This window comes from Lagenorhynchus albirostris, chromosome 13 (assembly GCF_949774975.1).
Source record: "Lagenorhynchus albirostris chromosome 13, mLagAlb1.1, whole genome shotgun sequence".
Classification (NCBI taxonomy): domain Eukaryota; kingdom Metazoa; phylum Chordata; class Mammalia; order Artiodactyla; family Delphinidae; genus Lagenorhynchus; species Lagenorhynchus albirostris.
Genome location: NC_083107.1, coordinates 63,962,965 through 63,989,996, shown reverse-complemented (window position 1 = coordinate 63,989,996; position 27,032 = coordinate 63,962,965). Strand labels below are relative to the sequence as shown.

The following is a 27,032-nucleotide window of genomic DNA, read 5'->3' as shown; positions in this document are numbered from 1 at the left end:
CAGGCTGCGGCCACTCCCCGGGCTCGAAAAAAACTGGGACGTTGCGGACGCGTAGCTGGCCAGACCAGAAGCGCGTGGCACGCGCTAGCCCTCCCGCGCATGCTTCTCCCGCCCCGGGTCCCGCCTCTCTATCTCCCTCTCCCCCTCCTTCGCCAGCCTCCCTCGCCAGCCTCCCTCTGAGCTTGGCCCCTCCGGGCGCGCGGCCGACGTCCCGCGTGCGTGCCGGCGCCTGACCTCACTTCCGGCTAACGCGCTCGGCTTGCCCCCCCGGCCCCGGATGGTGACTGGGGGTGGTGCTGCACCTCCCGGGACTGTCACTGAGCCGCTTCCAGTGTGATTGTGCTGAGCGCAGGCCGGAAGATGGCGGCTGCGGCGGCCTCGGGCCCGGGCTGCTCCTCGGCGGCGGGGGCGGGAGCGGCCGGGGTCTCCGAGTGGCTGGTGCTGCGGGACGGCTGCATGCGCTGCGACGCCGAAGGGCTGCACAGCCTCTCCTATCACCCGGCGCTCAACGCCATCCTGGCCGTCACCAGTCGCGGGACCATCAAAGTCATCGACGGCACCTCGGGGGCCACCCTGCAGGCCTCGGCGCTCAGCGGTGAGTGTGCCGCACGCCGGGCGGGGGCCGGGCCGGCCGCGGGAGGAGCCGGGCCCCGGGATGCTGGGGAAGGAAGCCGCCCAGCCCCGGGGCTCGGCCTCCGGAGGAGGGAAGCGGCGTGACTGGAGCGGGTGGCGGAGGGCAGGGCTGGGGGCTCAGGCCTGGCTGTGAAGGGAGGCCCGGAAGCTGATTGAGGAGGACCTTAGGACTTGGCTTTTTCAGCGGCGGCAGCTGGGAAGAAAAGACGGGCGAGGCGGGGAGTGGTGGGAGTTGCCTTTCGGGCTTTGAGCGTCCGGTGTGGGTTGGTCCTCTGGGAGAGGTGAGGAGGCCTAGGAGCTCAGCACCGGAGAAGCTCAGGCCCCCTGCTAGGTCCTGGAGAGGGTGTCGGTACTGCCTTCTCTTAGATCAGAAAGCGACAGGGTCGCAGGGTTGGTCCCGACGTGAGAGGCCGGTGGCCAGAGGCGAGCGTCCGAGGCGACATCCAAGCCCTACCCTCTTGTGAAGAGAAGTGGATCCGTGTCTGTTCCTGGGACTCGCAGGTGCTGGGATGTACAGCAGGCTTCGCGCCCGGGTTGGGGGTGGGGTGGGTCTGGAGTGGGGGCGGGGAGGGAAGTAGGCGGGCCAGGTGCCTGAACTGTTCCGTCGACGACTTTAGGATTCGGGAGGACGCCATGGAAGACTAGCCCTTGTTCCCTAGGTCGGGGCTTCCACCTTATACTCACCAGGGACGAGAAACTTGGCACCTGCGGTGTATGAGTTACAGATTTCCTTTGGGTTCCGAACTAGGTGAAACTTTCGGCCCTCTCTGCTGGTTTTACCACTGCGAGCTGAAAGTTGGGATACGGAGGCGCGTGTGAGGCTCACCATTGGAGGAGAGCAGTTCTGACTGGTGTAAACGTTGGTCCAGGGATGGGACTTTGAGTGTGCATGAGATGAACGCTCGGTGGGCTGGGGTGGAGTGTTTTGGAATTGCCCTGGCTAGGTTACGTTTGGCTGAGACGACATTTCATTTGCGATAGAATGAGTGGCTTAATTTAGATGTTACAAATTGATATTGAAAAGTTAGTATACAAGTGAGTTAGACTCATGCACAGAGATATAATGTGTATGACTGTCCATATTTAGCCAAGTGGAAGTAGTGAAGTGGTCTTACCCATTCACTTGTATTTTAACAGAGACAAGTAAGGAAAGGTCGTTATTCTGATTTACTGTCTGAGGCACTTAAGAGTAAATGGGAATCTAGGTATACAAAGTTAAAGGATTTAATTTTTGTTCTTGTGAGCATTGTGAAAGAAATGGGCTGTGTATAGCTATAGAAAATAAACCTGGAACACATCTAAAATATGTCTAAGGGAAAGTTTGTATTGTAGTCTTGTAATTTTTCTTTTCTTGGCTTAGGTAAAGTACAGGAGTGGTGTCCCAGATGTAGCAATGAGCATTTACTGCAACTTGGACATAACAGCTTGTCATTCTGTATGAGAGGGTGCTTCTCATTAATAGTTGGATTTCTTTCCTCTTAAACTCACTTAAATATATTTCACATATGAAAAGGTATAAAGAACAATTGTGGCAGACAACCATGTATTCTCGACTTGGTTAAAAAAAAAAAAACCTCACAAATAGAGTTGAAGTCTTGTGTGTCCCCTAGAGTTGAAGTCTTGTGTGAAGGATTGCATTCCTTCAACTCTCCCTCCCCCATGAGCATTATCCTTAATTTGGTTTTATCATTCTTATACGTGTCTTTATGTTTTTTAGTATATACCTTTATCTTTAAACGGTATCTATTACTGTCTTTCATGACTTTAAATTTTGAATAAGTGGTAACATAGTATATATACTTGAATTTCTATAAAAAACCATATTAACAAAAGTCTTAAAATGTTTTCAGTAGAAAGAGGACTCTCACAGGGTGATTTTATATCTGGAGGCCGTGTTTCAGAAAGATTATATGTGCCAGAGTTAGTTATAAATGGGGAAATTGGACAAATATGAATGTGCCTGTTCATGAGAGGGCAGAAAACAGCCACTCTAATGGCAGATTACTTAAGGGGAGGGCTTTATGTAAGTGTAAAGGTAGATATATAAACTATAGCGCTGATTTGGGATACCTTAGTTGAGGTACGTTGGAACATTTAATTAGAAAGTATGGGATTGGATACAATGGTGGATAGCCATGCATTGAGAATTGAGTAGTATGTGATTAAAATTATGTAGAAGAGTTTATGGCAAATAAAACAAAAGGATTACAAAAAAAGTTTGAAAGTAACAATGGACAAATTCTGAAGTGTTTTCATATATGAGAAGTGCAGTTTATTAATAATAATTACCAGAGGTTGTATAGGGTCCTGTGTGTGTCATTTCTTCAGATGATTGGGGAAGGAATGCTGCATTTTATGTTTTGCCTGGAATATGTAGGTACTTAGTAGGTTTGGCTTTAATGATGAATAGAGGGTGACAGTCCTATAAATAGAATGGGCAGAAGGTGCCAGTAGTGATGATGGCCCTAACGTGACCCCTCTTTCCAGTTCATGGGCAGTGAGCCACCTTCTTTTCTACCCCAGAGGAAAGACATCTTTGTTAAAGGGGATAAAGAGTGGTGATGTAAGTGGTTTAAGGGGATAGAGAGTTTTATTGGGTGATAGAGTAGTCTTATGGATAGGTTCAGTTTATGGGGTTATGGGTAGTCTGTTGGTGTTGGTGGGAAATCGAAAAATTGGAGCAGGACTTGTATGTATATGTATTCACTTGGATGGCCAAGATGGTGAATTTTAAACCACCGTTGTTGACTACTGTATATGTTTAAATTATCTGTATCTCACAAAAAATGTTTATAAATGCACTTTCTTTGGATTAAGCGTCATCAGTATATACTTAGGTTAGGCAAGTATTTGCCCCCTGTTAGTGTTTTAGAGTTAAGATTTCTGAGTCTCTGTGCTCATTCTTTGGCCTGGCATTCAGTAACCTCCATGATCTGGCCTCTAAGCAGTCTTTCCAGTCGTGTCTCCCTATTTTGTTTTGTGAAACTGGTTCATTTAATTTTCTTTCCCAACTCCAGTAGTTTTACTCTTTCTTGGAATTCACCAATTCCCTCCACAAAATTAGACAAATCTTACCCATTTTTCGAGACCTAGAGCATACCTTTGACTTCCTGATTCTTTTAGCCTGAAGTGATCCACTGAACCCCTAAGCACATATTGTTCTATTAATTCTTATTTAAGTAATTTGGCAACTTAACTCTTTGTGGTATGTTTTCTGTCTTGAACTATTTAAATTCCATTTTATTTAGTTTTTTTGTGAGTATATGATGTCTGTTTAACTATATTTCAAACTCCTTGTCGCAAGGAGCCTTGTCTACTTGTTTATATCCCCTCCCCAGCATGCCTAGTACAATATATTAATAAATATTTTTGATTTGGTATGTGTATACTAATGAGTATGTTAAATGGATGCTGCTTTACATATTTTTTTTTTTTTTTTGCGGTACGCGGGCCTCTCACTGTTGTGGCCTCTCCCGTTGCGGAGCACAGGCTCCGGACGCGCAGGCTCAGCGGCCTTGGCTCACGGGCCCAGCCGCTCCGCGGCATGTGGGATCTTCCCGGACCGGGGCACGAACCCGTGTCCCCTGCATTGGCAGGCGGACTCTCAACCACTGTGCCACCAGGGAAGCCCTGCTTTACATATTAACTGCTAAGTAAACACACTTTCTTTGGCTTTGGTGATTTTTGTTTTTTCTTTCTTTCTTAAATGGACTTTTTTTTAGAGCTGTTTTAGTTTCACAGTAAAATTGAGCAGAAAGTACAGAGTTCCTCTATTTACCACCCCCCCCATGAATATCTGACACACGTTGGTATGTTTGTTACAATCAATGAACCTGCATTAACACATCATTATCACCCAAAGTCCATAGTTTGTTAGTGTTCACACTTGGTACTGTACATTCTGTGGGTTCTGACTGTATATGACATATTGTAGAATATAGTTTCATTGAAATCCTCTTACTCTGCCTATTCACCCTCTCTCCCTTCTGCTCCCTGGCAACTGCTGATCATTTCACTGTCCCCATAGTTTTGCCTTTTCTAGAATGTCATATAGTTTGGAAGCATACAGTATGTAACCTTTTCAGTATGGCTTCGTTCCCTGAATAATATGCATTTAAGTTTCTTTCATGTCTTTCTGTGGCTTGATAAGCTTATTTCTTTTTAGCGTGGAATAATATATTCCATTGTCTGGATGGACCACAGTTTATTTATCCATTCACCTACTGAAGGACATCTTGGTTGCTTCCAGGTTGTAACAGTTACGAATAAAGCTGCTATAAATACCTGTGTCTAGGTTTTTGTGTGGACATAAGTTTTCAGTTCATTTGGGTAAATACCAAGGAGCATGATTGCTGGATCTTATGGCAGGAGTATGTTTAGTTTGTTTTCTTTCTTCTGTTAAAAAAAATTTTTGGCCGTACCGTGTGGCATGTGACATCTTAGTTTTCTGACCGGGGATTGAACCTGTGCCCTCTGTATTGGAAGTGCGGAGTCATAGCCACTGGACCAACAGGGAAGTCCCAGGAATATGTTTAGTTCTGTAAGAAACTGCCAAATTGTCTTCTAAAGTAGCTGTACCATTTTGCATTCCCAGCAGCAATGAATGAGAGTTCCTGTTGCTTCACATCCCTCATCAGCATTTGACGTTGTTAGTGTTTTGGATTGTTGCCATTCTAATATGTGTGTAATATCTCATTGTTTTAATTTGTAATTCCCTAATGACATATGATGTTGAACATGTTTTCATATGCTTATTTGTGGACTTTGGGTTTTCAAAATCAAAATAGCTCTGCGTACACCGCTTGACCATATTGTTTATATTACTAGATATGTCCCTCTCTTTAGTTATTGTTTGTTAATGCCATTGAGCATAATAGGAAGGAGCAAAGTTTTGAGTTAAGATCCTAGTTTCTGTTTTGTTTTTTTTTCCTCCCTGAACTGTGTAACTTTGAATTACGTAGCATTTCTTTTCCAGTTTCTCCATTTGCAAAAAGGGGGTGATAACTGTATTAATTGTGAGGACTAAGTGTTACACGTAAAGTGCTTAGAATAGTGTGTTCACTGTTCAAAACATGTTTTTTATTTATTTGTAAATCTCTTTTTTTTACTTAAACCATTTTGATGTTCTGTTAAGTTTTTTGAACTTAACACCACATTTGAACTTCTTAGGATTTTTTTGTAATTTACCACTTTTCACCATCTTGTAGAATCCATCTAGTTTTTGCTTCAGTGTAAGAGTAAGGTATTGTTAATTTGTTTAGTATTTTCTTATTTATTTAATTACTGGTGGTGGTGTTTTCTCTTGCTTCCTGAAATAGAGCCCCTTCTCCACTAAATGTGTAGTACATTATATATATGTATAGTATATATATAATTTATATATATACATTTTTTTTCTTTTTCTTTTTGTGTATATATACATATTTTTTAAGCAAGCTTTTCTGAGGACATGTGGAGAGAGAATGGGCTTTATGTAGTCCTGAATTTTGAATTTTAGCTCACTTCCTAAACTTCCTGAACTCCAGCTTCCTCCTCATTTGTAAGTTATGATTAATATTTAATAGGATGGTTGTGAAGATTTAAGAGGTAAACATTTTTAAAGTGCCTAACACTGCTAGGCATATGTATAAGCAGATACACAGTGAATACTAATTCTCTTAAGCCACAGGGTGCTTAGTATTGCCGTGCCCCTCACTGTTACTTTAAAAATTGTTCACTGACTTAGTGTTTATATTACAGAGGATAGATTTCATTAAAATGTAGATGGAAATAAAAATGTTGGTAACAAATATTATCTATATTTGTATAAATATCTTTCATTGTGTTGGTGTGGCTAAATGTCAGAATGAAGTCAAGACTGTTGTATTACTAGTTCTGTGTGTGTGTGTACACACACACACACGCACACACACGCGCACACACACACACACACACACACACACACACACACATTTGGCCAAAAAGTTCATTTGGGTTTTTTCCACAGAAAAAACCCAAATGAACTTTTTGGCCAACCCAGTAGATTGTTCATGCAATATATGTACATAAGTAAATGAAGATATAGATGGGTATTAATCAATGAGTATTGTAGTATATGTGTAAGAGTAAGTTACGTTTCTTCAGTTTCTGAAGTGGGTTACAGATCTCTGTCATAGTGAAGAAGAGGAAACTCCAGAGTTGCTCAGTGTTTTTAGACAATCATTCTAGTTTTATATATTTTTTTAATGGATATCTCCCCTTTTCCTTTTCTGAGAGATTTAGTTTTTGGCTGTGCCGGGTCTTAGTTGTGGCATGCGGGACCTTTCATGGCGGCGCTTGGGCTCTTCGTTGTGGTGTGCAGGCTTCTCTCTAGTTGTGGCGTGCGGGTTTTCTCTTGTTGTGGCGCGTAGGCTCCAGGGTGCATGGGCTCTGTAGTTGTGGTGCGCGGGGTACAGAGCATGTGGGCTCTGTAGTTTGCGCCATTCAGGCTCTAGTTGAGGTGTGTGAGCTCAGTAGTTGCGGCGCGTGGGCTTAGTTGCCCCGTAGCATGTGGGATCTTAGTTCCCTGACTAGGGATCGAACCCGCATCCCCTGCATTGTAAGGCGGAATCTTTACCACTGGACCACCAGGGAAGTCCCTAAGACACTGACTTTGATTTGACTTGAGAAGTTTGTACAGTGATCATAAATGAGAAAAAAGATCATTGTACTCTACTCCAGTTGTAGTGAAGTTCAGATTGGGTGAATTTTAATCGATTGATTGATTGTCTGGTATGACGGCTTCTTGTTCAGACTTAGAACTCAGAGATACCTGTTCCAAGAAGTCTTGGAATGTAGAAAACTAATTAGGTTAGCTTGCATAGTCCTCACGAAATGAATTTTATGGATGACACTCGTATTTATCATCTCTTTAGAGGTGGAAAATATTTTTCTTACTACTTCTGAATTGGGCATGCATCAATTTGGGTAAAATGCAACATCTTCCTGTAGATCTCAGTTTTGGAAATTGTAAATGATACAGATCACTTACTATGTCCTGACTAATTTTGGTGCATGAAGCCTTCCTAGTCTCCGTTATAAACATGGTATAGAGTTGGGGTTTCAGTAGCCTTTCAAGATAGTTGTCTTCTGGATACATCTGAGTTCCTTATAAAAACTTAATTCGGCAAGTATCTTTGTGGGCTATGACTACGTACTTTGGCTCTGTTTCAGTTGACTGACTTTAGTAATGCTACAGAATGACCTATCTTATGTCAAAGATTTGGTGTTTTATTAACAAAACATTTTTCTGTAATTAATTAGAGTGAATTAATATTCTTAAAAAATATTTTGCTATGTTTTCAAGATTCTCTATATCTACCCAAATTTTTACATTTACCTCCCACATTTTCCTAGCTATTCAATGGTCAAAGATGGCTTGGCTCTAGGAAAGAATTTACCTAGTCTTTGTTTCAGTAGTGTTAGACTTATTAATGAGAGGCAGTATAAGAGATCAGCCTCTGGAACCAAATAGCTTGAGCTTTAGTCTTGGTTCTATTCGATCTTGAAGCTCATCAGGAAGATGAACATAATAATACTATCTACCTCATAAAGTGGTTTTGAGAATTAAAATGAGTCAACATATGTTAAACATATAGAATAGTGCCTGGTATATAGTATGTGCTCTGTAAGTTGTTCTTGCGGTAGCAGTGGCTGTTTGAAAGTTTGCTGAGTGTAGTAGATGTTTTTACTATAGATACTCTGTTGAAATTGCAGTGTTTTTTTCTTCCAGTTTGCCACGTATGTGGAAATGTGACCACTGAAATCGAATAGACATAAGAGCAATAATTTTGTATTACAGGAGAGTAAAAAAAAATTATGTAAGTTAATTGATTTTGGACTTGAAATTGTTAAAAGAGCACAGTGATGTGAAGAGCTGGTTGATTGGTATTCATTTACACATTTATTGAACATGTGCTAGTCATGGGGGCACAAAATAATTAAGGCAACATTTTGACCTTTGAATGCATAGAGGAGGGAGTTTCTTCAACCTGAGCAGAATAGAGAAGGCTTCTCAAAGGATGTTGCCTTTATGATTGGGTTGGGAAGATGACATAGTGGGAGGGATGATCATCTTAGGCCAAGGTACTTGGCTTATGCAGAGACATATTGGTCTTTAAAAGCATGGTGTAGGGACTTGCCTGGTGGTGCAGTAGTTAAGAATCAGCCTGCCAATGAAGGGGACACAGGTTTGAGCCCTGGTCCGGGAAGATCCCACATGCCGCGGAGCAACTCAGCTCGTGCACCACAGCTGCTGAGCCTGTGCTCTAGAGGCTGCGAGCCACAACTAGTGAGCCCACATGCCACAACTACTGAAGCCTGTGTGCCTAGAGCCCGTGCTCCACAACAAGAGAAGCCACCGCAGTGAGAAGCCTGCGCACTGCAATGAAGAGTAGCCCCGGGGCGTCCCTGGTGGCGCAGTGGTTGAGAGTCCACCTGCCGATGCAGGGGACACGGGTTCGTGCCCCGGTCCGGGAGGATTCCACATGCCGCGGAGCGGCTGGACCCGTGAGCCATGGCTGCTGAGCCTGCGCGTCCCGAGCCTGTGCTCCGCAACGGGAGAGGCCACACAGTGAGAGGTCTGCGTACTGCAAAAGAAAAAAAAAAAAAAAAAAAGAGTAGCCCCGCTCGCAGCAACTAGAGAAAGGCCGTGTGAAACAACAAAGACCCAACGCAGCCAAAGAAATTAAATAAATAAATAAATAAATGCATGGTAAATTCAGGGAAGTTTTGGGGGGAAGACGAGTTGGGGTTGGATGGTTAGAGTTGAAGCTGAGAGATTGGCAAAGACAAGAACGTAATATGTTTTGCTAAAAAGTTTGGAGTTGATATCAATGGTAGGGAGCCATTGTAGGTTATGACAGAATCACAGTTGTTTTTTATTTATTCATTTATTTATTTTTAACATCTTTATTGGAGTATAATTCCTTTACAATGGTGTGTTAGTTTCTGCTTTATAACAAAGTGAATTAGTTATACATATACATATGTCCCCATATCTCTTCCCTCTTGCGTCTCCCTCCCTCCCACCCTCGCTATCCCACCCCTCTAGGTGGTCACAAAGCACCAAGCTGATCTCCCTGTGCTATGTGGCTGCTTCCCACTAGCTATCTATTTTACGTTTGGTAGTGTATATATGTCCATGCCACTCTCTCATTTCCTCCCAGCTTACCCTTTCCCCTCCCCATATCCTCAAGTCCATTCTCTATTAGCTCTGTGTCTTTATTCCCATCTTGCCCCTAGGTTCTTCATGCCTTTTTTTCCCCTTATTTTTCTTAGATTTCATATATATGTGTTAGCATACGGTATTTGTTTTTCAGAAAGAAAGATTCCAAGCTAATGCCCAGTTGTGAGAAGTGATGAGAGCTGCATCTAAGTTAGTTTGAGAGGTAGAAACAACATAATTTGGTGAATGTGGGGATGAGAGGGATTGACAAGGTGAAAATTACTCATACTTAGCTTTCTACTTTGGGTAGCTGGATGAATGAATTAACCTGAAGTACAAGAAGTACAAGAAGGTGTGGTGAGTAGCTTTTGTTGGCGAATGCTGAGGAGCAAGAGGGACATAGTGATTTCAGTTGTGTTACTTTTGAGGTTCTTGAAGGACATCCATGTAGAGATGTCCAGAAGACATTTGGAAATTCAGGGTTGAAGCTTGAAGATTTGGGAATACAGACTTGGAAGGCATTGGCATTTATAGACAAAGCCTAGTCTAGTGGTTAAGGATATTGGCTCCAGAGCCAGACTGAGTTCCAGTCTATGATTTATCACTTCCTAGCTGTGTCTTAGGCAAGATGCTTAACCTCTCTCTGCAATTCATAATTAGTACCTAACTCATTTGGTTTTTGGAAAGATATTAAGTAAACTAATGCATGTAGACATTGCTTGACCCACCATAAGCACTCAGTAAATGTTACTTTTTGTATTGGTGTTTTAAATTGTATAGTTCATTTCAACAGGTGTTTGCCACATGGGGATATTAAGATGAATTGTAAGTCCACTCTCCTCCCAAATTTGGAAAGCTTTCTAAAAGCAGTGACACCTCAGTTGAGACTTGAAAGAAATGGAGTTAGCCAGGCAGAGGGAACAGCATGAGCAAGAGCAGAGGCATGCAGCAGGTAATATTTGTTATAAGCAGTTTGGTATTAGAGTGCAAAGCATGAGGAAGGGAATGATGGGATAGCCTGAGGATCTTGGACTTGGCCCTCCTGGGCTATGGCTCCCATATTTTTCAGTTGAAGAACTCCCAGTTTAAGGTAAAAAATGTAGGGCCCTATTATGATAGGTATGTTTTTAGTATTAGTTAATTGAGAAAATATTGCAAAAAGCTACTACTTTTAAGTAATTTTTATTTTAGACTTATTATTGTCTGTGTAATTTGAAAAATACTGCAGCACGTAATTTGAGCTTTCCTCCTTGCTGGCTTAACCTTGAAATTTTTATGGGGGGGAACAAGTCAGTTAATACTCTTCTACCTGCCCTCCGACTTCAAAAATTTTGTTGTTATCATCTTCTCACTTGGTCTTTGTGGGCTTGTTTAATGCCCTCTTTAGTATGTCTTTCCTGTCTTTCCGTGGGAGCATGGGAGGGAGCAGAGGTAAATGTGTGTGCATTATATCCTTGTTTAACTGGAAATCTGTAGTTGTAACCGTACTTAAGTTGTTGAACATTTGGAAATCTATCCTTAGGAATGTTCTCTATAACTATAGATAGAATATAAATAATCATAGATTTCTGTAATGGAGTAGGTAAAAATAGTGGGGAGGTCGTGGGAGGTACCTCTCTGATATGTGCATTGTACTGATCATAGCCTCATGCAAAGGTGGGTGCATTTGGCAAGACACTTCTCTGGGTTACCATCTCTAAAATGGGCTAATAATTCTTACCCAGACTACTTCATTATGTGATATGATAATGAATGTAGAAATTCTTTGTAAATTGTACTTCAAATGTGAGGGATACAAAATAGTTAAGCCAAACTCCTTTGGTATAGAGAGGAGAAAATGGAGGTACAGATGACAAAAAGAATAAGTTATTTGCTATATAAAACAGTTTGTGACAAGGGCAGTGCTCCTAAAAACAAGTAATTGTGCTCTACTTGAGTATGTTAAATGAAGGATGTATTTTAGAGGAAATAAATATTCTTACTTTTTAGAGGAAATGATTGAAATGTTAGAGTAGGGCAGGTAGAAATGTGTTGTGATTTATCGTGGGCACCAGGAGTTTAAATCTTTATGATTTGTTTCTGTGCTTTTACATTGATTTATGTAGTTGGAGAGAGACAAGAAAGACTGGGGAGATAGCACAGGGCAGTGGTTCTCAGCCCCACTTGCTCATTAGAATCATCAGGAGAGCTTTTAAAAAACTATTCTGCTTGGGTCCCAGTATTCTCACTTAAGTGGCCTGGAATGGAGCCCAAGCATACTTAAAAAAAAATTTTTTTTTCTTTAATTTTTAGAGCATGCCTGATGATTCTAATGGGCAGCCAGGTTTAGAGGTTCAAACTTCACCTAGAATCTTAAATGAGCAAGTTTATTTCATATGCCTGGGATGAATGAGAGACAAATTTTATTTGAATTGAATAGTATTGTATTTAGCCATAATTTTTTTTTTTTTTGGTAAGAAAACCTCCCAAGTTAGTCTGCTAATAAAACCTACCCCACTGTATCTTTTTTTTTAAAATATTTTAATTTAATTTAATTTTTATTTATTTACTTTTGGTTGCATTGGGTCTTCGTTGCTGCACAAGGGCTTTCTCTAGTTGCGGCAAGCGGGGGCCACTCTTCATTGTGGTGCGTGGGTCTCTCATTGCAGTGGCCTCTTGTTGCGGAGCACAGGCTCTAGGCACGCGGGCTTCAGTAGTTGTGGCTCGTGGGCTCTAGAGCGCAGGCTCAGTCGTTGTGGCGAACGGGCCTAGTTGCTCCGTGGCATGTGGGATCCTCCCGGAGCAGGGCTCGAACCCGTGTCCCCTGCATTGGCAGGGGGATTCTTAACCACTGCGCCACCAGGGAAGTCCCCTCACTGTATCTTAAATTGTATTTAGTGTATATATAATGAAATATGCTTGTAAGCAACAGGAATATACCAAGGGCCAAATTCCTGTTGCTTTCTATTTTGTCCTTTTCTCATGTAATTCAGTTTTGTTTGATTTTTTGGAACCAGTTAAGTGCTCTGATTCTTTTTCACCAAAATGCCGCTATAGCAAGGACAGTGACCTCATACTCAGGGCAGAAGGAGGGCAGGGGAAATAGTGGCTACAGAGGGCAGAAATGGCTAGGATTATCTACCAGATCAACTGTTCCATGCCTCAAATGTCTTTGTTTCATGTTGTCTTAAGAAAAAAGCTAACTGTTAGAATGTTTCATTTTATCACATTATAGCTTAGTTTTTAAAAAATATTTTAATTAATGATTTATTTATTTAGGCTGTGCCGGGTCTTAGTTGTGGTACATGGGATCTTTGTTGTGGCATGTGGGCTTTTGGTTATGCCATGTGAACTCTTAGTTGCAGCGTAGATGCGGGATCTAGTTCCCCCACCAGGGATCGAACCTGGGCCCCCTGCATTGGGAGCATGGAGTCTTACCCACTGAACCACCAGGGAAGTCCCAGTATAGCTTACTTTTAATCCATTAAAAAATTCTTCAAAACTATAGAAAATGATTCATTTATTCAAAAAAATTTACTGGGATTTCCCTGGTGGTGCAGTGGTTAAGAATCTGCCTGCTAATGCAGGGGACACAGGTTCGAGCCGCGGTCTCGGAAGATCCCACATGCCGCGGAGCAACTAAGCCCGCGTGCCACAACTACTGAGCCTGCACTCTAGAGCCCGCGAGCCACAGCTACTGAGCCCGCATGCCACAACTACTGAAGCCCGCATGCCTAGAGCCTGCTCTCCACAACAAGAGAAGTCACCTCAAAGAGAAGCCTGCACACTGCAACGAAGACCCAACACAGACAAATAAATAAATAAATAAATTAAAAAAAAAACCATTTACTGTGTGTCAAGCACTGGTGATACAGCAGTTAACAAAGTCCTTGCTTTCCTAGAGCTCATGGTTTAGTGGAAAGAGGTGTATTACACACCACACCACACCCCCCCCACATACCCTATATCAAGTGGTGATAAATGCCATAAGATATCAAAACTGATGTGAGATGATGGTGGATAAATTTATGCTGTGTGGTGGTCTGGCGGGGTGGGGGGGGTCTCTCTGTGATGGCACTTGAGCAAAGATCCCAGTGATGTGAGAGAGCAGCAAGGCAGATATCCAGGGGAAGTTTTTGTTGGCCTGTTAATTGTAGTATGCAAAAACAGCTGGGTGCATTTTCATCGTATTTGGATGGGATTTGACTTGAACTGACTTAAAATGTAGGCTATGTGAAGAATGATGATGCGTGCCATCTATGTTAAACAGAAAATAGCAGTTTCAGATATGAGCTCCGAATAGAAATTCACAAGGTCACATGTTCCAAATTGTAGAATTATATTGATTTGTAGCTGAGTTGCTTCTCACATGGGCAACTTCCTGTGTAGCAACAGGAATTTATTTACAGATGGTTAGGGGTTCTCCTGTGCAATATCAGATAGGGAAGTTAGTCCCCAAATTTTACTTAATTATAGCCAGGTCAAAATCCTGAAGGAAGCATGTAACCTATATATCCCAGACTGGTTAAGAGATTTAACTGTGTCAAATTGAGTAATGTATATGAAAAGGGCCCCACAATTTCTTACAGGAAGTAGGTCCTTAAAGATTGAGTCCCATCCATGGAAATTTTTCAGTGGTGATTATGTTCTCAAAACTTTCTCAATTGATGTCAGATACTTAAGATTATTGTAAAAATAAGTGGTCTGGTGGTAGTTTTGGATAAAGTGAATAGGGAGAATTGGAACTCTTAATTCCAGTAATTCTGTATATTTCGGAGAACCGCTTCCATGTTTAGGTAGATCTGCCTAAATAATACTATCCCTGCTCTATATTTTATCCATTTGTTACTTTTTCTTCATGGTCTAGCCACCGAACTTTCCCAAACTTCCTTTGCTTTGCACCAAGTTCTCTTTTGTAGGAATACTCATTTTGGCTTTGAATAATACACTATACTAACAACTTCTGTTAAATGATTTTATTTTGGTAACTTTAAATAAATTTTAAGGGCTTTATAAGAACCTAACATTAATTTTGCACGCTCTTTATTGACCTTGAATGATATTTGTATGTTTATATGTTATGGTAGACTATTTTAAGCATTGAAGTCTGATGATATCTCAGTGGACATGGACTTTTACAGTGTGTTGTGTCAGTTTGCAAAGATAATGTATTTCTGATAGTATTTTTAGAAGTTTTATAGGGATGCACATGGATGGTGTATTTTTAGAGTTGACTGTTTCTTAATATGGGTATTAAAATTGATAACTAGTTAAAAAAACCCTGCAATTTTCTTCCTTTGAAAATTTCCATTTTAAAAGTGATTTACCTTATTATAGGACATAGATAGACTAAGGGAAGGTGCAGTTACCTGTGGTTTCATTACCTAGAGATGGCCCGTCTTAGCATTTTGGTGTGTAACAGGTTCTTTTTGCCTTTTTCTATTATTTAATATATTTTTATAGAACTTGGATGGTAAGATATGTTATGAACTATTTCCCCCCTTTACTTTGTTAAAACTGTATTGTAAATATTTTCCTATGTCTTTATTCTTTTATATAATTTAAAAATAAATTTTGATTAATGATTATAATAAATGGCCTTTTATGTGTGTATACTAGTAATACATGCATAGATCATGTAACCATCACCACAATCAGGGTACAGGGCAGTTTCAATACCTGAAAAGTTCCCTGTGGTATCCACTTTGGTGTCTGTTTGTAGTTAGCCTCCCCCCCACAGCCCCAACCTTTGGTAATCACTGATCTGTTCTCTGTATTGTTAGTTTTGTCTTTTCTAGAATGTATGGAAATGGAACCCTACAGCATGCAACTTTAATTAATTAATTAATTAATGGCTGTGTTTGGTCTTTGTTGCTGCGCGCGGGCTTTCTCTAGTTGAGCGAGTGGGGGCTACTCTTTGTTGCGGTGTGCAGGCTTCTCACCACGGTGGCTTCTCTTGTGGAGCATGGTCTTCAGTAGTTGTGGCACACGGGCTCACTAGTTGTGGCTCGTGGGCTCTAGAGCGCAGGCTCAGTAGTTGTGGCGCATGGGCTTAGTTGCTCCGCGGCATGTGGGATCTTCCCGGACCAGGGCTCGAACCCGTGACCCCTGCATTGGCAGGCGGATTCTTAACCACTGCACCACCAGGGAAACCCAGTATGTAACTTTTTTTTTTTTTTTTTTGCTGTACGCGGGCCTCTCACCGTTGTGGCCTTTCCCGTTGCGGAGCACAGGCTCCGGACGCGCAGGCTCAGCGGCCATGGCTCACAGGCTCAGCCGCTCTGCGGCATGTGGGATCTTCCCGGACCGGGGCACGAACCCGTGTCCCCTGCATTGGCAGGCGGACTCTCAACCACTGTGCCACCAGGGAAGCCCCAGTATGTAACTTTTTGATACTGACTTGTTGCACAAAGCATAATACCTGTGAGAATCATCGAGTTGTTGCATGTATCCATAGTTCATTCCTCTTTATTGCTAAATAGTATTCCACTATTTGAATGTATCACCATTTATTTAGTCAGTCAGTCTTGGGAGGACATGCTTTTGATAATTATGAATAGAGCTGTTATAAACACCTGAATACAAGTTTTTATGTGAATAAAGGTTTTATGTCTCTAGGGTAAATACATAGAAGTGGGATTGCAAGGCCATTTGGTAAGTGTATGTTTAACTTTATAAGAAGCTGTCAAACTAGTGTGGCTGTACCATTATGCATTTCCATTAGAAATTTTTGAGTTCCACTTGCTCTGCATCCTTGCCAGCATTTGGTATTGTCTCTGTATTGTTAAGAAGTCAGTACTACCCAAAGCTGTTTACAGATTGCAATCCTTATCAAAATCCCAATGACTTTTTTTTGTAGAAATAGAAAAATCCATCCTAAAATTTGTATGGAATCTCAAGGGACCCCAAATAGCCAACGCATTCTTGAAAAAAAAAGAAAAAAGAAAAATGTTGGAGGACTCACACTTGCTGATTTCAAAATTTATTACTACAGTGCTACAGTAATCAAAACAATGTGGTTCTGGCATAGACAGACATAAAGACTGATGGACTAATGAGCACAGAAGTAACCCCTTACATATGTGGTCAAATGATTTTTGACGAGGAGGCCAAGACCATCCAAAGGGGGAAAGGACGATCTCTTTAAGAAATAGTGCTGAGAAAACTGGATATCCACATGCAAAAGAATGAAGTTCGACCATTATACAATCATATACACCATAGTCAAACATATACAAAACACCATATACAAAAATTAACTCAAAATGGATCAAAGACTTGAGTGTAAGAGCTATAACTCTTAAGCTCTTAGAAGAAAACAAAGCAGAAAAGCTTCAAGATGTTGGATATGACAGTGATTTCTTGGATATGATACCAAAGGCACAGACACCCAGAGAATAAATAGACAAATTGGACTTCATCAAAATGAAAAACTTTTGCACATTGAAGGATACTATCAAGAGAGTAAGAAGGCAGAACACAGAAGGGGAGAAAATATTTCCCAATCAGGTATCCAGAGATATAGCCAGATATATTTAGACAATTACAGAGAAGCAACTCAACAACAGCAAAAAACAAATAGCCTGGTTAAAGAATAAACAAAGGACTTAAATAGACATTTCTCCAAAGAAGATAAACAAATGACCAACAAGCACATGAAAGGATGCTCAGCATCATTAATCATTAGGGAAATGCAAATCAAACCCACAATGAGGTATCACTTCACACCCATTAGGATGGCTATTATCAAAAAAGAAAAAAGAAGAGTAAGTGTTGGCAAGGATATATAGAGATTGGAACCTTTTTTGCCATACTGGTAGGAATATAAAATGGTGCAGCCATTGTGGATAACAGTATGTGGTTTCTCAAATAATTAAAAATTACCATATGAACCTGCAATTCCACATTTGAGTAATACAGTTTCTCAAATAATTAAAAATTACTGTATGAACTTGAAATTCTACGTTTGAGTATTGGGTATAAAGAATTGAAAGCAGGATCTTGAAGAAACATTTGTATGCCATGTTCACAGTGGCATTATTCCCAGCTAGACAAGAAGTAGATGCCACCCAAGTGTCTATCAGTGGATGAATGGATAAACAAAATATGGTGTATGTATACAATGAAATATTAGCCTTAAAAAGGGAGGAAATTCTAACACATGCTACATCATGGATGAACCTTGAAGATGTTATGCTCAGTGAAATAAGCCAGTCACAAAAGAACAAATACTGTATGATGCCACTTACATGAGGTACTTAGTCAATTTCATAGAGACAGAAGAAAGTAGAATAGTGGTTGCCAGGTTCTATAGGGATGGAGGTGGGGAGTTAGTGTCAATGGTTATAGTTTCAGTATTGCATCCATCCATCTGTGGATGGATGGTGGTGATGGTTGCAAAACATGAATGTACCTAATGCCACTGAACTTTACACTTAGAAATGGTTAAAATGGTAAGTTTTATGTAATGTATAATTTACCACAATTAAAAAAGTCATTTAAAAAAATCAGATGGTTATGTTTATGCAGTTCTGTCTCTGGATTCTGTTCTGTTCCATAGATCTAATGTGTCTATACATTTTCCAGTAGCACACATTCTTGTGGTAATATAAGTTTTATAGCAGGTCTTAAAGTCATATAATGTGATTTGTCCAGCTTTATTCTTTATCAAAATTGTTTTGGCTATTCCAGTTCCTTTGCCTTTTCAAATTATTTTGGACTCAGTTTATCTATATCTCAAAACTCCTGCTGGGATTTAGATTGAAATTGCATTAAATTTATAGAGGACATCTTTGCTATGTTGACTCTTCCATTCTGTGACCATGGTTTTATTTAGCTCTTCTTTGATTTCTTTCACTGGTCATTTGTACTTTTCAGCATACATATTCTGTATACCTTTTGTTAGATATATATCTAAGTATTTTATTTTATGTTTTTAGAGCTCTTGTAGACTGTTAATTTGGGGGGTGAATTTTGGTTTCAGATTGATCATTGCTAGTATATAGAAATACAGTTGTTTGATTTTTGTGTATTGACTTTGTTCAGTGAAACCTTGCCCAACTCGTTAGCTCTAGGAGTTTTTGTTTGTTTTTTAGATTCTTTGGGATTTTCTACATAGGTAATCATGTTATCTGTGAATAGGGACAGTTTGATTTCTTCCTTTCTAATCTGTCTGGTTCCCCGTTTCTTATTGCAGTGGCTAGATCTTCCATCATGATATTGCATAGGAGTGGTGAGAGTGTAATATCCTTGTCCTGTTCGTGATCTTAGGGGGAAAGTGTTCAGTGTTTTACCATTAAGTGTTTGATAGTGGTAGACTTCCTGTAGTCATCCTTTATCAGATTGGGGAAATTACCTTTTAATTTGCTGAGGGCTTTTTTTTTTTTTTTAAATCATGAAAAGATGTATTTTGCCAAATGCATCTGCTGAGTTGATTATGTGGTTTTTCTTCTTTAAGCAATTATCATGATAGCTTACATTGATTGATTTTTGAATATTGAACCAGTTTTGCATCCCTGGGATAACCCTACTTGGTCCTGGTGTATTGTCATTTTTATATATTGCTAAACTCCATTTGCTTTTATTTTGTTGAGGATTTTTGCATCAATCTGCGTGAGGAATAATGGTATGCAGTTTCTCTTTTTGTACTGTCTTTTTCTAGTTTTGATATCAGGTTAAATCTGGCCTCATAAAATGAGTTTGGAAGTGTTCCCTCTTCTTCTGTTTCCTGAAAGAGATTGTGTAAAATTGGTGTTACTTTTTAAGTTCTCCAGAGAAATCAGGTAAGCCTGGAGATTTCTTTGAAAAGTTTTAAACTGTGAATTCACTTTCCTTAATTTAGATTATCTGTTTCATTTTGGATAATTTGGTAGTTTGTGGTTTTTAAGGAATCTCACTAATGTTTCAAAATTTATGTGTATAGATCTACCTGTATTATTCCTCAGTTATCTTCTTAACATTTGTAGTGTCAAATTTATTTATTTTGATGACCTAAGTTGTCAAATTTATGTGCATAGAGATGTTCATAGTATTATTTATCTTTCGATGTCTACAGAATCTGTCGTCTAGCTCCTCTTTCATTCCTGATATTATTGGTAATTTATGTCTTCTTTTTTTTTCTTTGTCAGTCTTGCTACAGCTTTATAAATTTCATTGATCTTTTCAAAGAACTCGTTTTTGCTTATATTGATTTTCTGTGTTGTTTTTCTATTTTCACTTCCACTGATTTCTGCTATTATCTTTATTCTTTTCTTTTGCTTGTTTTGCTCTTTTTCTGGTTTTCTTAAGTAGGAAGCTTAGGTTATTGATTTAAGGCCTTCTTCCCCACCCCAGTATAAGCGTTCAATTCCTATAAATTTTACTCTAATCACTGTTTTAGCTTCTTTTTGTTTTTAAAAATTATTTATTTAATTTTTGGCTGTATCGGGTCTCAGTTGCAGCATGTGGGTTCCTCGTTGTGATGCATGGGCTTCTCTCTAGTTGTGGCACGCAGGCTCTCTAGTTGTGGCCTGCGTGCTCAGTAGTTGTGGCATGAGGGCTTAGTTGCCCTGTGGCATGTGGGATCTTAGTTCCCCGACCAGGGATTGAACCCACGTCCCCTGCATTGGAAGACGGATTCTTAACCACTGGACCACCAGGGAAGTCCCTGTTTTAGCTTCATGTGACGTTTTGATATTATATTTTCATTTTCATTCTTTTTTTTTTTTTTGGCTGTGCTGCAGCTTGTGGGATATCAGTTCCCCAACAGGGATTGAACCCAGGCCACGGCAGTGAAAGCGCCGAATCCCAACCACTAGACCATGGGGAACTGAACTCCCTCATTTTCATTCTTTTAAAAATGTTTAGACTTCTTCATTGACCTAAAGATTATTTAGAAGTATGTTGTTTAATTTACAAGTATTTAGAGGTTTCCCATTATATTTCTGTTACTGATTTCTACTTAAATCCATTATGGTCAGAGAACATACCTTTTGTTTGTTTGTTTGTTTTATTGAAGTATAGTTGTTTTACAACATTGTGTTAATTTCTGCTGTACACTGAAGTGATTCAGTTATACATATATACATTCTTTTTTTAAACATTCTTTTCCATTATGGTTTATCATAGGATATTGAATATAGTTTCCCATGCTGTACAGTAGGACCTTGTTATTTATCCATTCTGTATACAATAGCTAACATCTGCTGACCCCATCCCTCCCCCAATCCCCTCCCTCTTGGCAACCACAAGTCTGTTTTCTGTGTCCATGAGTCTGTTTCTGTTTTGATCTCTTTTTTTTTTTTTTTTTTTGCGGTACGCGGGCCTCTCACTGTTGTGGTTTCTCCCGTTGCGGAGCACAGGCTCCGGACGCGCAGGCTCAGCGGCCATGGCTCACGGGCCCAGCCGCTCCGCGGCATATGGGATCTTCCCGGACCGGGGCACGAACCCGCGTCCCCTGCATCGGCAGGCGGACTCTCAACCACTGCGCCACCAGGGAAGCCCTGTTTCTGTTTTGTACATAGGTTCATTTGTGTCATATTTTAGATTTCACATATAAGTGATATCATATGGTATTTTGTATTTCTCTTTTTGACTTACTTCACTTAGTATGATAATCTCTAGTTGCATCCCTGTTGCTGCAAATGACATTATTTTGTTCTTTTTATTTGCTGAGTAGTATTTGATTGTATATATGTACCACATCTTCTTTATCCATTCATCTTTTGCTGGACATTTAGGTTGTTTTCGTGTTTTGGCTATTGTGAATAGTGCTGCTGTGAACATAGGGGTGCATGTATCTTTTTGAATAATTTTTGTCTGGATATATGTCCGGGAGTGGGATTGCTGAATCATATGGTAATTATGTTTTTAGTCTTTTGAGGAACCTCCATACTGTTTTCCCTAGTGGCTGCACCAACTTACATTCCCACCAACAGTGTAGGAGGGTTCCCTTTTCTCCATACCCTCTCCAGCATTTGTTATTTGTAGACTTTTTAATGATGGCCATTATGACCAGCGTGAGGTGGTACCTCATTGTAGTTTTGATTTGCATTTCTCTAATAATTAGTGATGTTGAATATCTTTTTATGTGCTTGTTGGCCATCTGTATTTCTTCTTTGGAGAAATGTCTATTAAGTTCTTCTGCCCATTTTTCGATTGGGTTGTATGAGCTACTTGTATATTTTGGAGATTAAGCCCTTGTCTGTCACATCATTTGCTAATATTTTCTCCTAGTTCATAGGTTGTCTTTTTGTTTTGTTTATGGTTTCCTTTGCTGTGCAAAAGCCTATAAGTTTGATTAGGTCCCGTTTGTTTATTTTCACTTTTATTTCTGTTGCCTTGGGAGACTGACCTAAGAAAACATTGGTATGATTTATTTCAGAGAATGTTTTCCCTATGATCTTTTCTAGGAGTTTTATGGTGTCATGTCTTATATTTGTCTTTAAGCCATTTTGAGTTTATTTTTGTGTGTGGTGTGAGGGTGTGTTCTAACTTCATTGATTTACATGTGGCCATCCAACTTTCCCAATACCACTTGCTGAAGAGACTGTCTTTTTCGCATTGTATATTCTTACATCCTTTGTTGAAGATTAATTGACCCGGAGGTGTATGGGTTTATTTCTGGGCTCTCAGAGAACATACTTTTAACTTCACTTCTTGTATATTAAGGTCTGTCTTATGATCCAGGATATGATATGTCTTGATTAATATTCAGTGTGCATCTGAAATGAATGTGCATTCTACTGTTGATAGGTGGAATATTTTTAAAATGTCATGGGTTGATGGTACTGTTTTTTTTTTTTTGATGGTACTGTTTTCTATCTACTAGTTCTGTTAACTACTGAAAGTTGAAGTCTTCCACTGTAATTATGGATGCCTATTTCTCCCTTCAGTTCTGTTAATTTTTGCTGAATGTATTTTGAAGTTCTCCTATGTGTATATATATTTAGGATTGCTTTTTGTTCTTCATGAACTGACCCTTTTATCATGTAATGTCCTCATTTATTCCTGGTGATTTTCTTTGTTATGATCATTGGCTGATCTAAATATAACTATTCCATCTTTCTATGATAACATTTGCATGATATATCTTTTTTCCATCCTTTTACCCTTTTAGAATGGTAAAAGTTTCTTGTAGACATCATAGAATTGGCTTGTGTGTGTTTAAATTCAGTTTATCTTTTCATTGGCATACTTAGGCCATTTATGTTTAATGTAGTTGTTGATATTTTGATTTAGATACTCCAGTTGATTATTTATTTGTTTCCTCTTTTTTCCTTTATTTTTTCTTTCTGCTTTTTTTGGCTTGATTTTTTTTTTAAACTTATCTATTGCTTTTGCCTAATTATTTGTATGTGCTTTTGTAGTTACTTGAAGGATTGCAATATACATACTTTTCTCAGTCTATTTAGAGTCAGTATTTTACCACTTTATTTATTTATTTATTTATTTAGGGAACTTTATTTACTCATGGCTGCGTTGGGTCTTCGTTGTTGCATGGGCTTTCTTTAGTTGCAGCGAGCAGGGGCTACTCTTCATTGCAGTGCATGGGTTTCTCATTGTGGTGGATTCCCTTATTGTGGAGCATGGGCTGTAGGCACGTGGGCTTCAGTAGTTGTGGCACGAGGGCTCAGTAGTTGTGGCTCTCGGGATTTAGAGCACAGACTCAGTAATTGTGGTGCACAGGCTTAGTTGCTCCACGACATGTGGGATCTTCCCGAACCAGGGCTCAAACCTATGTCCCCTGCATTGGCAGGCGGATTCTTAACCACTGCGCCACCAGGGAAGCCCTATTTTACCACTTTAAGTGGCATATAGAAACCATACCGCCCTATTGTACCCTTCTCTCTTTTAAGTTATGGTTGACTTATTTATTACATATATGTGACATTGAAGACCCCCAGGCATTGTAGTAATTTTTGCTTTCAGTTGTCAAATATATTTTAAAGAACTGAGGTGAAGAATCATCACTTACATTTACCCAGATATTTACCATTTCTGTTGCTCTTCCCTCATTCTTTTTTTTTTTCTAATATTTATTTAGTTATTTATTTTATTTTATTTTTGGCTGTGTTGGGTCTTCGTTTCTGTGCGAGGACTTTCTCTAGTTGTGGCAAGCGGGGGCCACTCTTCATCGCGGTGCACGGGCCTTTCACTATCGCGGCCTCTCTTGTTGTGGAGCACAGGCTCCAGACGCGCAGGCTCAGTAGTTGTGGCTCACGGGCCTAGTTGCTCTGCGGTATATGGGATCTTCCCAGACCAGGGCTCGAACCCGTGTTCCCTGCATTGGCAGGCAGATTCTCAACCACTGTGCCACCAGGGAAGCCCTCTTCCCTCATTCTTGATACTTTAAGTTTATTTCTGAATAGTTTCTCTTCTCTTTGATGAACTTCCTTTTGTGATTCTTTTTGAGCAGGTTTGCTGGCAGAATTTCCCTTTAGTGTTCCCTCATCTGAGCATGTCTTTATTTCACCTTCATTCCTGATGGATATTTTTGTTGAATATAGAATTTCTTTTTTCAGTATTTTAAAAAATGGTTCAATTCCTAACAAACCCCATGGTTTTTAATGATAAATGTGCTTTTATTGTAATTATTACTTGCTTGTACGTAACATATCCTCTGGTTGCTTTCAAGATTTTTCTATGTTAGGTTTCAGCAGCTTATTGTGTCTGGCTGTGAATTTTTAACCTACTATTTTTGTGAAATTTCCCCTGCCCCAAAAGAAAATCTGTAGTAATGCAAGTCATTAGTGTCAGTCAGGAGTCTGCAAACTATGGCCTGCCACCTCGGTAGCTCTCAACCTGTTTCCTGATTTTGCAAATAAAATGCTACTGGAACACATATATACCCGTTTATTTACATGTTGCTTTTGCACTACAGTGGCAGAGTTGAGTAATTGTGAGAAAGACCATATGTATTGTGAGGCCTTAAATAGTTACTATCAGACCTTTTTATAAGAAGCTTGCTGATCTCTGGTATAGTTGGAGGAAATTTGAGTGTTTCTTCTATTAAAATTTTCTGCTTGAATTTCTTTTTAAACTTTATCCTGTAGGGTTCAAAGTCATTTTACAAGTATCTTCTATAGAAAATTCTAACAAGGTGTAACATGTCGTAGAGGGTAGGTGTAAGAGTTTTTCCCCTGTATTTAAAAGCCAAAAATGACTTTTTAGCCAACTTTTCTTGAAAATTTAAACATTAGTTAAGCATGACTTACCTTTCTTTGAGAAATTTATTTTCAGACATTTTAAACTCAGAAGGCAAACAAAATAAATTTCTATTAAATAACTAACTTATGCCAAAATGGGACTTAAGTTTTTTAAAGGTAAACTTGGGAGGTTTAGTTTAAGTACAAGTTATAAGTTTTTTATTTTTTATAAACTTATTTATTTTTGGCTGAATTGGGTCTTCGTTGCTGCGTGCAGGCTTTCTCTAGTTGGGGCGAGTAGGGGCTACTCTTTGTTGTGGTGCACGGGCTTCTCATTGTGGTGGCTTCTCTTGTTGTGGAGCACGGGCTCTAGGCGTGTGGGCTTCAGTAGTTGTGGCATGTGGGCTCAGTAGTTGTGGCGCATGGGCTTAGTTCCTCCACGGCATGTGGGATCTTCCCGGACCAGGGCTCGAACCCATGTCCCCTGCATTGGCAGGTGGATTCTTAACCACTGCACCACCAGAGAAGTCCTGTAAGTTTTTTGTTAATGTTATTTGCAGCATTAAAATTTATCAACAGTGTTGCATAGTAATACTACTAAAACCATGGAACAAAGCAATATGAATAAATGTATAACTTAAGAGACAATTTCATACAAACCTTTGAAAAGATGTTTTCTTACTGAATGACACATCCTGGCTTGAACATAGGTTTCTTGGTTTCATCTCTTTTATGAACCTTTATGCACTTAAAATTGTTATTCTTATAACTAAAAATAAATGTCTATTGTTACCTCTCACTGTGAAACCTGTGCTTGTTTTTTTGCTGTACAAATACTCAGTTCTGGGTCAGACTTAAGCACACATGGATTTCATTTTTATCCCAAGTTAGAGAATTTGTGTCTTTGGTCTTATTTCTTGTTAGGTAAGAAAAGACATGCCCAAACGTGTTAGAAGGTGAAAAGTTCCATAAAATATTCTTTGTTCATTGCAGGATATTTTTTCTTCACAGAAATCTAAAACTTGTTTAGGGCCAGATGTAAATTAAATCTTGAGCATACTATCAGCCTACATTAGCAAAGCTCTTTTTCTCGAAATAAAGTTCTCAGGCTGAGTAAAAGATTCAGAGAAAGAGTTTGTGTGGTGGGTTGTACAATTCATGTGCACATGGGACCTCAGATTGTGACCTTATTTAGAAATAGGGTCTTTGCTAATGTAATTAGTGAAGATGAGGTCACACGAACTCAAAGAGCCTTTGGGGTAGTATGGCTGATAATAAGTTTACTGTCTTTCTGGTGTGTAGTACAGCAAGTCACTGCTTACAAATGGCCTTCTGTAACTTAGGTCAAAAAATCGGGAATGGACTCATCTGAATAAACACGGTTCTACTACATGCTGCTCTGTGGGCCTGGAAGACCTCTGAAGAAATTGCCAATAAGGCTGCTTGGTCACTGTGCATTACTTTGAGGGCTAATATTGTATAGTATAAGAAGTTCCAAAAAAGTGTTGACTTTCTTTTGTCAAGATCTATTGAGGAATTTCTAGTGACATTATATGGAATTCTAGGGTTGCATGGAAACCCAGTTGAAAAGCTTTGCGTAGATTCTCACATTTTATACCTCTCTGGGAAAGTTTTCACAAAATAATGGTTTTTACAGTTCCTTACCTAATTACCTATCCCTAAAACAATAAAACAGAATTCATAGTTTTGGTTTTAAAAATTTTATAGTTATGTGTGGGGGGCATGGCACATATGGGAAATCTCTGCCTTCTGCTCAATTTTGCTGTGAACCTAAAACTGCTGTAAAAAAAGGATAGTCTATTTAAAAAAATTATAGTTAATGAGTTTTGAAACTATCTTTACAAGTTCTTATATAATTTTACTCTCAGTTCCTATAATGTGTATGATTTCTTGTGATTTTACCTAGAGATCAAAAGTGCTAGGTCAATATTCCTGTTTTATTGTATTACAGAGATTATTTTCCTATATGCTAACATATATTTCAAATCAAAAGATCTGGGAATGAACTATAGAAATTCCATGAATTTTTCTTGGTTTTATGTAGATAATGAATTAGTTCCTAATCAGTTACGTAATGTCTCCAGGAGCTT

General features: G+C 39.6%; 1 protein-coding gene across 1 annotated transcript in view; it reads left to right on the top strand.

The window, feature by feature from the left end:
• Positions 1 to 352: 352 nt before the first annotated feature.
• BIRC6 (baculoviral IAP repeat containing 6) overlaps positions 353 to 27,032 on the top strand; it is a 238,594-nt gene continuing 211,914 nt past the window's right edge. The window contains exon 1 of the mRNA XM_060168808.1: positions 353 to 595. Within this exon, the coding sequence (XP_060024791.1) occupies positions 361 to 595 (235 nt within the window). The 5' untranslated portion in view covers positions 353 to 360. The remainder of the gene's footprint in view (positions 596 to 27,032) is intronic.